Source organism: Lagenorhynchus albirostris, chromosome 2 (assembly GCF_949774975.1).
Source record: "Lagenorhynchus albirostris chromosome 2, mLagAlb1.1, whole genome shotgun sequence".
NCBI lineage: Eukaryota > Metazoa > Chordata > Mammalia > Artiodactyla > Delphinidae > Lagenorhynchus > Lagenorhynchus albirostris.
In genome coordinates this window covers 105775535-105788194 of record NC_083096.1, presented here as the reverse complement: position 1 = coordinate 105788194, position 12660 = coordinate 105775535, and the positions used below count along the sequence as shown (strand labels likewise).

The 12660-nt window shown below is 39.7% G+C and overlaps 1 protein-coding gene across 11 annotated transcripts in view; it reads right to left on the bottom strand.

The window, feature by feature from the left end:
* TGFBR3 (transforming growth factor beta receptor 3) overlaps nucleotides 1-12660 on the bottom strand; it is a 206494-nt gene that overhangs the window by 72869 nt on the left and 120965 nt on the right. For all 11 annotated transcript variants that reach the window (XM_060139580.1, XM_060139579.1, XM_060139577.1 and 8 more), the window contains one exon: nucleotides 4264-4401. In XM_060139580.1, coding sequence (XP_059995563.1) covers nucleotides 4264-4401 — 138 coding nt within the window. The remainder of the gene's footprint in view (nucleotides 1-4263; nucleotides 4402-12660) is intronic.

Sequence of the window (12660 nt, the reverse complement as noted above, 5' to 3'; positions counted from 1 at the left end):
TTTGACAGTAGAAAACAGATACTTTTTTAGACGGTATTAAAATATGTTTTCAGTCACCCTCGTGGGTGGTTGAGACATTTTGAGTAACACAAGGTCCTGCTAACTAATTATGAAAGGTTTCCTTTTTTAAATTGGGCAGTTATAATAATGCAGACATGACAACTTAAAGGGTTCACCATGATAGATGAGTAGATGCCATTACTTGAACTTTTCTCACAACCCTACTTAAAAATAATTATAATAACTGTTGGGAATTCCCTGGTGGTCCAGTGGTTAAGACTCCATGCTTTCACTGCTGAGGGTGCGGGTTCAATCCCTGGTTGGGGAACTAAGATCCCACAAGTTGCGCGGCACAGCCAAAAATTTTTTTTTAATTTTTTAAATAACTGTTAAAGTATTGTAACTCTACACAGAAAGTAAAGACAGCTTTACGACAGTAATGCAAATCCTTCAGCAATATATAAAGGAGGGAGCAAGGACATACACATCTTCGACTGAGAGTCAAGGGACCCACCCTCTCTCCTCAGCTCCCTTAAGCTCTCCAGGTAACTTTGGAAAAGACACTGATAGAAATGGCTAAGCCTCAGTTTCCAAAGATTCCATGGGCCTTCCGAAGTGTTTGGATGAAACACTTTATGTAAAATAATTTAGTTATCTTATCCCTAACCTTCAACTCTTAACTACAATAAATGGATAAATGAAACACACCACTGATTTTCTATCCAGATCCCTCTGCTGCAATGGCTGTCAAGTCATTCATTTCAGGTTACAGAGAGCAAGGGAAGAGCTTGCCTTGCCTTCTTTCTTTCAGCACAGTCTCTGTTAGGGAGAGCTGCCCAGCTTGTGAGAGAACTTGTATCACTCGTCGTCTAACTATCTGAGAACCTGAATGAACAACAGATGCTCCACTATCTCTTCCAGGCCATGAGGAAATGTGCAGATAGAGAAAACCATGTTCCCTAAAGAAGGCCTGCTGGACAGCAAGGCAGAGTTCATGTGTCCCACAATTTAAATCCTCGACTTCTCCCAGTGCTGCCTCCCTTGTGTTGGTAATTTGAGATTTATCACTTGATCTACAATCTCCTTACACGGGATAAACTCCAAATAGGGTTGATGTTCAATTATTTACTAAAACCGTCTCCTGTGGTTCATTGTTAGTGCATCTTAAGCTGATGGCCAAGAAGCAGTTCTTACAGATATTAAACAAAATTAAAGCAAATAAATAATAACTAGGAGTAAGATACTTTCCCTTAAAAGTCACAGAGAGGCAGTTTGAAGAAAGAATCTAGAAAGTGATCAGTACAACTATGATAGATGTGGTCCACACTTTTCATCTGGACCTACAGCCCAGAGAAATGGGAACTCCTTTCAATCTGGGGCCGGCCAAGCTAGACATTTCATAATTAGAAATGTAAATTCAACGTCCTTCCCAAGTGTTCTTTACTATGACTAATAATAAATAGCAACAAAAATGGTAGGTAATGTTTATGAAATTATCAGTGCCAGGTCCCATACTAAACGTTTTACATGTAATCTCACTTAATGAAGAAAACAACCTCATGATGTAGGGACTATTATCATTCCCATATTACAACTGAGGAAAGTCAGGCTTAGAGAAATTAAATACTTTTCCCAGGTTCTGCCTGGATTCAAATCAGGGTAGGCAAAGCCTTTGCTCATAACCTCTCTATAACCTGCCCAATGTGGTAGCCACTAGCCTCTCATAGCTATCGAGCTCCTGAAATGGCTAGTGTGCTTATGGAATTGTATTTCTGATTTTAGTTAATTAAAAAATTTTTTAAATATTTATTTATTTAGGCTGTGCTGGGTCTTAGTTGTGGCACACGGGATCTTCGTTGCAGCATGTTTAGTGGCAGCACGCAGGATCTTTAGTAGCAGCATGGGGACTCTTAGTTGTGGCATGCATGTGGGATCTAGTACCCCGACCAGGAATGTAACCCGGGCCCCCTGTATTGGGCGTGTGGAGTCTTACCCACTGGACCACCAGGGAAGTCCTCTGATTTTAGTTAATTTAAATTTAAATAGCTACACATAGCTAGTACCTACAGTATTGGACGGTGCAGCTCTGCACGATAAGGGCTAAATGAGCATATGACTTTATAATCACGGCCCTTAGTCTTACTATCACAAATGCCTTTAATTACAGGAGATTGACAATGCTTATAAGTATGAAGGGAGCCAGTTTAGCATAAGAGCTTGTAGAGTTAAGTCCTACATGGGTTTGAGTCTCAACTCTGCCAGTAATTAGCCAAGTGATTTGGGTCACTACTTAACCTCTCTAAATCTTAGTTCCTCATCTGTGAATGCATCTGTAAAATGGAGTAAATCGTCACAGGGTTATTATGAGAATTAAATAAGATAAAGTATTAGAGCACTTATGCAATACCTGGAATGTACTAAGTGCTAAATAAATGTGCTGATAATAGTAATAACAACTAATTCTGACTTTTGGACTTTTAAATTTAGAAGTAATGAGAGTTTCAATTCTCAGAAAAGGCTATAATTTAAGTTATTAGTAACTCTTATCTTGTAAATGTACTTTTGAGTTTAAAAAAGTTTTATTTTGAAAATAATTCACATTTACAAAGTTCCAAATATAGTACAAAGACTCATGTACACTCTTTAACTAGATTCCCCAGTTTTCAACATCTTGCCATATTTGCTTTATTATTCTATCTACACATTAATTTGTTTTCTGAATTATTTGGCCCTTTAACCCTTAATGCTTAAGTGTATTATGTTTCCTCAGAAGGATATTCTCTTATATAAGAAAAGTACAATTATTAAATCTATGAAATATAACATTGATACAATACTTTAATCTATAGGCTCAATTCCAATTTCTCCTATTGTCCCTCTAACGTCCTTTATAGCAAGGGTGCCACTCCCTACCCAGGGATCACATGTGTCTTTTTAGCCTCCTTCAATCTGGAATGGCTCCCCAGTCTTTCTTTGTCTTTCATGACTAACATTTTTGCAGAGTACGGGCCAAGTTATTTTATTGAATGTCACCCAATTTAGTTTTCTCCAGTGTTTCCTTATGATTAGACTCAGATTATATGCATTTTGGGCTAGAATAATAACTAATTTAAGACCATGTAAATATACTGTTCCTCAAACTCCCTCCACCACCACTAGATCTAGTATCTGTTGATGACTCTTGCCTAATCCACTTTTAATGTGATGGTTACCAACTGATGATTTTCTAACTCCATCATTCCTTCTATATCAATTGATGGGTATTCTTCTATAAAGAGGAGCTTTCCCTTCTCTCCTTTTTACTCATTTATTTATCTACTTTTAAACTGTATTGACTATGGATTCTTACCTTATTCAATGGGGACCTTTGAGTTAAAAGTACTCTTCAAATACAAGCGACAAGAAACTACAGAACTGAATTAAGAATCATTAATTAGGCAAAATGTATTCATTGTGCAAGACGAAGACTATTAACTGAGGCCTCTTCTTGTTTTGATCGCTTGTAGGCAAGAGAGGTTTAAGAGTCCAAGGCTCTGTAGTTTAGGACATCAGCACATAGCTCTAGCAATAGACAATGTGAGTTATCACTGTGAAGTGCAGTGTTGCTCATCATCAGACATGATATCATACCCCAAATATTCTATCCAAACAACCCATCAATTCCTCCACAACTAGCAAACTTGAATGTTCTGGCAAACTCAAAAGGACATGATTTACAAATAGTAGGTAATATTTGGATCCTTCCACAAGAGCTGGGTTCCAGCTTTTTTATAAAATACAAATGTTTTCATTTTGGAGCTCACTGTGTTACTTTCTCAACAAACAGATCCTCATATCAGAAATTAGGCCTGTGTTATACACAAATAAAATGGGTTTGTGCATATTTATTTTGCGGTCAGAGACCACACACCTAATGGCTACTTACGATATTTACATTGCTCCTGGTACTATGGGGAGCGTGGGGAGGCGGTCTCAGAGCTGAGACCAAAGCTCAGTCCACACGAAGAAGGACTGCAGATCCTGCTCTATCGTGCAAGAGAGACCGGACTCTCCATCCACAGAAGAGGGCATGTGAATGGTATCTGTTTTCTGTGAATGCTTATCGATGCCATCCAAATATCACTAACGGCAAAATCCAAATTTAATACACTGTGGACTCTGGTATTATTTCGATGAAATAAGCCTTTTAAAAAGCCTTGCAAAATTTTAGGGTCATTATATCCTTATGCTAAGGATCACTTTGGGAGGGTTTCAAACACTTACCAAGAAAAGTCTGGAGATGCCAATTGCAAGTCTCTCTGTCTTCAGATGCCAAACCAGGGGCTGTGGGGAGTTGAGCAGGAACACGACAGGCTTGTGGTGAATGTAGACTGAGGAGATGGGATTCAGGTGCAGAGTGACCTAGGAAGAAACAAAGAGAAGTCTTAGCACTGGCTTTCCATTAAAATCACTCAGCACAGAATCTGGAATTCTTTTTCACAGCTCACCATTAACAGAAACAAGCTATAAGCTAGTTTAGATTCTGTGGATTCGATATATTAGGTTGAACTAGATGATACTGCCAATATTTGATCATTTTTTAACTACAAAACATAGCTATATCGTGTGGTTCAACCCACATTAATTCCAACCAAAACATGAATCAGCTCCTAGTAATGGCAGAACACAAATAAACAGAACACTTCTTTTTTTCAAAGTTGGCAAAGGCAAAATAAAGGTTACCTTCCCTCAGGACTACCTTATCCTTCAAGTCAAATGACCAAGTTCAAAATTGGAGTACAGAATCAATCACCTGGGGGCATGTCATCCCTCTGGATCACCAAAGAAATGACTTTGTTCTCTTCCAGGTAAACTCCAACCTCCCTCTATAAAGTTAAGTGAGTTCTGCCAAAGAAAAGTGCCGAAAGCTAAGGGAAAGGGGCTGCCAAGGGGAGCTGCCAGTGCTTTCATCATCCCAGCTATTAGCTCGAAGGGATTTTCCAAAGAAATGAAGCATAGAGAACACACAGAATAAAAACTGATTGTACACAGTCCCAATCCAAAAAAAGAAAAAAACAGGGAAGAAAACCAGGAGTCTGCATAGGAAAACTGTGGCCAGTTTTGATAGCAGATCAAGGACTACTGTAGGTTACACTGTCATCATTAGCATCATCCAAAAGCACCTGTGAGGATATCTGGAAACAGTGGGTTCAGCAACACCCTCCCAGAGCACATCACCCAAGATCAGTCAACACAAACACAGAAAAGCGATAGGATGAATAAAGAAATACTGAACAGATGCTTTCATATAAGTATGTCTCACACTGGCTTTCTGGACAGAGGGCTGAGGCAAGACCCAAGAATCACGTATTTAAACAAACTGAACTCACCAAAGAGCACCACAGAGTGATAAGAGAGGGAAAGAACAAAAAAGGACTTTAGCTAAAAAGACACAGACTGAGTGATACACTGGGAATAATCGTACATCTCAGCCATAATCCTTATGAGGATTAAATGGTCTAGATCTATGATCTGAATCTATACAATCATCAGGGGTAGAGCACTCAAAGCTGGAATACTTTACTTGATATCTTCCCAGTGGCTGCTGGCTCACTCTGATCTCAATGTATCTCTGCCTTTCATTGTAGAGACTGCTTATGACACCAGTGTCACTTACTACAGTGTACTCTCAAGTCACTGATAATAAGGCACTAAACTTAACTTTCTATATCCATGCCTTAGCGCACGATAGGCACTCAGTATATGCCAACTGGATGTTTGTCTCTACTTTTCAAGGCCACAAAAGTACTTTATTCTATGAATAATTAGCACTGTGGTATACAATAGCATCTCATTCATTTGCTACTGAGTGTATGTGTCTTAATTTTCAAAATACACTGCAAATACTCAGTAGGCAAAGATATGTCTTACGTTTAATACTCTGCTTGATATAGAGTAGATAATTTTTTAATGATGGATTTATCACAACAAATTCATAAGTTTATGTTACCCAGAAAGCTTTTTTAAAATCTGATTAATAGGCTCAAAGGAATTTAGTTAGCTAATTTACCAAAAAGTGAAAAAACACATGAGCGAGACTCCAACTGTCGTGAGCTAGGAGTCATTTTAATATTGGCATAAGCATAGGATCATTTTAATACTGGCGTAAGCATAGCACTAAAAGCAGAGTACTAATGAACAATGATGTCAATTTGATGTCAGCTACAGCAAATTAACATGTTCTTTTATTGTACAGAATCTACCTCACAGCATTTTGGAGATGCTGTCCACATCTAGAAATAATCAGACTGATCGCCACTATAAACAGGAGAGGCTGTAGAAACAGAGCAGGGGCAGAGATTCATACTGCAGCATTAACTAGACAGAGAGAGGCACACTACAGAAAGCACACACTACGGAGAGTGAAGAAAGGAGAGATGAAATCATTACTGGTCCAAGAGTACTTGAAAATTGCAAAGAAACACTCTGTCACTTATAGTATGTGAAAAGTTTCCAGATTTATTCATTCCAAAACTGTTTATTGAGCACAAGAAGAGCAATGTATACCCACAGAGGGCACATCAACTCTTTTTTGGATGATTTTCTTTGCAGCCCTCAGGCATATGATTCTTCTTGGAGCTCACAGATACAATAGTAATAAATATATATCTCAAATGAACAAGAATTTTTTTTAAAAAACCTTAGGAAATGAAAAGAAAAATATGTATGAGACACATATTGGTGCTCAAGTCCAAAATTTTCCAGATGGTCAAAAGTGTTGAGGCCTGGCTCATACCATCAAGGAAAGATTTCTAGGAGCCATGGCTCTCTGAGCTTTCCTGGAATCGGTTCCCTCTTCAGTATGTGGCAGTGTCTGGCCAAGATGAATCCCCGAGTCTGGCACATGGGGCCCAGGCAAAGCCCCAAAAACCATTTGGCAAAGAAGAATTGACACGACGATTGGGAAATTAAAAGAAAAATACTCAATACTTTTTTAAAAAGATCATTTGGCAGGAACAGAGAGTCCTCCAAGCACCTGCTCACCTAATCCCTCAGCAACCTTCCTCCACTTGAATAAATCTTACTGAAGGGAAACTAGAGGACAACCAAAAACAACCAACAAAAGAACGAAGGTAGAAAAGCTCTCGGAAATGTGGGGAGAACATACCCGTAACAGCTCTTAAAGAATTCCTGGCTAAGGTGCCTAATTTCTCTCAGGCTGAAAAAAAGAAGAAGGGCGGGTGGGGGGGGGGAAGAAGAGAAGAAGATGAAAAAAAAAGAAGTAAAAAATAAAGAAAATCCTCTTTAGAACCAATTACAGATCAGGATAGACTATAGTTACAAAGGTAAGAGCGTTCTGCTAAAGTTTTTTTCCCCTGGGTAAACTGTCCAGTGATCATGGTCTGAAGACCAGAGGTGAGACAGACTGTAGCAAAGAAATAGCCCATGGAGAAGTGATACAAATAGTATTCAGTAATTTCCAACTTGGAAATCCAAACAATAGTTTAAAGAGTTGACTCTCAACCCTATGTCAAATTTACACATAAAAATACGGGTCATCACTTAGTCCATGGACAAAACTGAACCCACATAGCTGATGGCTTCTTTCTTAACCTTTGGGAGTCATAGAGCACTTGAGAACTTAAGGCAAGTTATGAACGCCACACCCCAAACACACCAAAAAACCCCATATGCACATAAAACTTTCTGACCACGTCAAGGAAATACATCCATTGCAGGGCCCATAAACCCCAGGTTAAGTAACCATTAACCCAGGTTAAAGAATCCATTATAGATGAGTAGGAAAATTCTAATGACAGAATCAGGAACAAAACTACTCCCTGTAATTAAACTAGAAATTACAACTCTAGTCTTAAGATAGCATCCCCTCAGGGAAAGAACATAATAGATGACAACTCAGAACTAAAAAATTTTCACATGCAGTTTCTGGGGTTCCAGTGACTTCTTGAAACCATACTTTGACCATATAGTGGTCCATAAAGTCCTGTCCAAGAATTCCAGCTTTAATCACATTTGTCTCAAACAGTGCTGAATGTTCAGTCTTCCTAATGTCGTGAGAAAATACAAGTAAATGTGATCTGTCACATCCCAGATGTAGACACTGTTCCTCATGCACTGCTGACCCCTCCCCCAAATAAAGAAAAGCTAATTGGTCTAATCTGTTCCATGACATCTATTTATATTAGGTCTTCTGAGGCTATCTGTGCACTTCAATAAACTACTAGATGCAATTAATGTAGTTCTCCTATTTTACAAAGAAATCCAAAGTAAATCTTTTTTGAGTACTCTTCTGGGGAATCTGAACACAGTTGTAACGAAAGTCAAGGCCAACTCTCAGGTGCATAAAGCCTCTGAGTGGAAAGACAACCTTCCTATCTCCCATTTAGGAAGCATGTCCCTGTCCACATTATCGCCAGAAAACAACAGGGAGAGTTTTCTCTGGACCCTTGTCTGGGTGAAGACTCTCAGCTCTCCAAAGATTATCTTTGATAAGCAAAAACTATACATTGTAGCAAACTTGGTAAATCACTTTATCTAAATGAATTATGTACTTTCTTACAGAAAAGAAAAAAAACCACCCTACTCTCTTGATGGAAAGATGCCATATGAAAATTGTTTTGAACTTCCCAGGATTCGTGGTAGAGATGCAAGATATTTCTACCACAGTGACTTCAAAATTTTCTTATTAGTCAGATCCCCTACTCCTGGGGTTTGTTAAAACAAGCAAAAGAAAAGCGAGTGGAACAACTGATACGAGAGTCTAACAGTTGTCTAATTTTGCTAACGTGTCAGTGAAGTTCCAGCTCAACATTTCTGATTCTTGTAAGAGCCCCTATGGACCCATGAAACAGTGAAGTCATCCAAAACACTACCAGAGGGACTCCTGTTCTCTAAAACCAGACCAAATATTGCTCTGAGATGGATGATCCAATAATCAGTTTACATGAAGACAGATAAGAGAAGCACTCCAGCACTGTGTCTATAAACAAGACCCATAAACTCCCACCCTGGTGTGTGTATAGTCATATCTATGCCCTCTTCAGAGGTAAGCAGACATCCATTTAGCAACAGTGTTCGCAGTAACTGAAAACATCCTAAATCTGGGTCCCATAGCACTCGTAATTTACACAGCCGAACAGTGATACATGAACCTACTTCAGGACACTAGGGTAACCACAGCAGAACCCAAATTTCACTTACATGGAGGCAAAAGGACTTTTAGGAACTCAAGTCTGGCCCAGATGCATCTGAAATACACAACCAATTGCTGGGAGTGGGGAACAGTAGTTAGTTGCTTTGCAGTGTTTTAAAGTATATTCCAGTCTGAGGAACCCCTACAGCTGACATTTTATTTACCACTGCTTGTCTTTTGCCATCTGGGAATTGGTATAAAAAGATTCCCTTAAAATATTCTTAGAGGGGTGGATTCGGAACTTTAAAAAATTTCCTTATGATTTTATTTTTACATTTCTCTGAATTTCTAGAACATCAGTTAGCATCAAATTCAAGGAATCTCAGCCCCCCTAAGTGTCTCTACGCTACCCGGGAAGTCAGCTGACCATTCACCCTGGTCTCAGCAGCATTAAGGTCAAAGACTTCACTGCTATGACAAATGATATCAAGTTCCTGCCCAATGGTTTTTTCTTGAAACACTTAACATGATGAGAGCAACAAAGCCAGTCAATTCCAAAACTAATTCCTCCTCCCCTCAACAAGGACAGGATTCAGGATTCCCTGGGAACCTCTGAAAATAATCTAATAAAACCATAAAATAGGGGGAAAAAGCCCTAAAATGAAAGACTGAAATATAATGCAGAAATAAGTCTGCCCTCTCTGCTCTGTATTTTGAATGTCCTGGAAAAATACTCGGAACTAAATTTGGGTTGGGGGTTGAGGGACAAGAGCTCATATAAACAGAAGAGTATTTCTGAAACTACAGGTCATGACCCTCTAAAGGAGTCCTGGGAGAGTTGCAAGGGGATTCCAGGGACCCTAGCCCTGCCTTCCCAGAGTAGCCCACTGCTCAGTCACTATGGGGAAGGGAGGCTGAGAAAGGGGAGACCCCAGGTGTGGGTATGTTCCGAGGTACAGGTGCTTCTAATGGCAAGTCTGGGAACACCGACAAGCACTTTCCCATCGTCCTGGAGCATTAAGCATCTGCCGTCTGAAAACGGGACTGTGTGTGTCAGTAACACACCACGGCCCTTCAGGACGGTAGCCTGCAGCACCCTCCCGCCAGCCGCAGGACTGACATGTGTGTCCAGCTCAAAATGCAGCCTCCAGGGAAATCTTCCCTGTCCTGCAGGCAGACTTGGGTCCAGCGCCGCTCCCACAGACCACACTCCTGTTTCTACCTTCACACGGCACGGCAACGATCTGGTCAGATGTTTGCCGTTGACTCCCCACCTTACATTGTGAAATCCTCAGGGCATTCTTCAAGGGCAGAAACTAAGTCACACTCATTTCTGCATCCTTGGGCCTAGCACAGGGCTAGACATCGAGTAAGCAGGCAACAAGTTTTCTGAAAGATGAACAAAAGGAAGCACCAATAACAGTTATTCATGAAATGTGACTCAAGTAATGGTTACAGAGTCATATGGTTGCACTTCCCTGGCCATAAAGTGATGGGGGGATGCATCTAGTAAAGAGAACATTAACTTCACTATCCAGTTCTACTTGAACTTTAAAACACAGTTAAGGAAAGCAAACAGATTCCAGCTCGTGCTTCCAAAACAAATGGTAGGGGCTGCCTGGAACGTGTGTCGGACAGAATTCGAGGCCACGCCCAGGCTTTGTGAGAATAACTGCCCTGATTATCATCCTCTGTTGTGTGTATAGGCCAGGGCAGGGCACCACCTATGCCATTTAGGGGAATCACACTAGGCAAACAAAGAAAACAGAATGTTTTTATTTATTATCTTTTACAGTTATGCAAATACAAATACGTGAAACGTGAAGAAAACTTTGGAGCATGTTTACCTTCTCAGGGGTAGATAACAAAGATAAAATTTTGACCAAATATTCTACTACTTTTTACAGGCACAGAATTTTAAATGATTTTCATTCAGGCAATGAAGTGTGTTAGAAACTGAACTTCTAGACAAATTGAAGGAACTCAATATTGGCAAATTGACCAATGTGAAAAAAAAAAGTTTGCTTTTATTTTTTCATATTCCTTTGTCACACTTAATAAACAGATCGATTCCAAACACTTTATTATTGTTTCGAACACTAACAGAAGTTCCATATAATATGTACCGTGTCAATTTATTTCCTCTCAATGTCTACTTTTTACAATGGGCTTGAAATTGTTTTTGCTACCTGTTTAGTGAGCCAGTCCTTTGACATGTATATGTCTATAATAATAGGATGTCAGGATGGCCTGCTTGTCAGTACTATGGTAAACAGAACTGTGTAATAAAGAGAATCATGGGGTGACCAGTAGAAGCTAATTTAAAAGGTAGGCACAGCAAGAACCCAATTCCCACATGATCTGAGTACTGGATTAATCATTTCCATCTGCCAGTTGTAGTTACGGATCTCAATAAAGATTGCTGCCTATGCACCATCTTACAGTTAGCAAATACACCAGTGTTCAGGTAGTGATTAAATTTAATTTGATGCTCTAAGCGTCAAAAGATGGCATTTGGATTCCCCTGGGCTAGTACATTAACCTTTAGCTGGTAAGGAATTCTGAATGGGCACACACTGTTAGCTTTCTAGAATAAAAGAGAAACCTAGAGAGGAGTAATTACCGAGATATGGATGTTCAAAAACACTACACTTGGAATTGTTGTTGTTAGTAGGAATAGAGGTGCCAACAGTAGTGACAGCCATCACCTCCCAAAGAAAGACAATAAGCAGACCCCTGGGTCCATCTACTGGATTAAGACTCGCTACTCTCACCAAGAGACGCTTTGCATAATTATCTAGTTATTCCCATTTTAAAGATGAAGAAATTGGTGCTTAGAGATAAATAATTTATCCAAAGGTATATGGCTAGAAAGTGGCAATGCTAAGAATAGAATGAACGTCTCTCATTCATAAGAATATTCATATTCTATCCCTAAGAACAGCATGAAATGTCTGACTCTTCCTTTCTCCCTACCTTCCCATCCCACTCTTAATCTTGGGTGTTGGCCATAGGGCATAAGGGTTGATGGGGAGCTGCTCTACAGAAGTAAGAGGCAGGAACTATTTTGCTTCTGGAAAAGAGGGAAAGACAAAGAAGAAAGGAAGGGGACTGAGTTGTAAGCAAGAAAACAGGAGGTCAGCACAAGCCGAGAGGTCAGTGAAACTCCACAGGGATGGGTCAACAAGTATTTTTATGAATAGTGATGTCTACAGTGCAGCTAAAGTTGTCTGAATTGCTTTGATATGAGTTCCCCTCTATCTCCTCTACAAAAATTCTAATAATGCTTACTGTTCTCGTGAACGAAGGCACTATGGAACTCAAGATAGTGTTGGTTGCATTTCAAATCCAAGTGAATCAAGTGTATCGCAGCCATGTAACATATAGAGTTATAAACCCAGGAAGTGGAGAGGGCCACAAGAATGCTAAGGCTCTGGCAATCTGCAGAAATATACCCTCCTCTGGATTTCTTCATGCCGCGGAATTAGCAGAGGTGTGAGTCAATCATTCCTTGAGCTCCAGGGCCT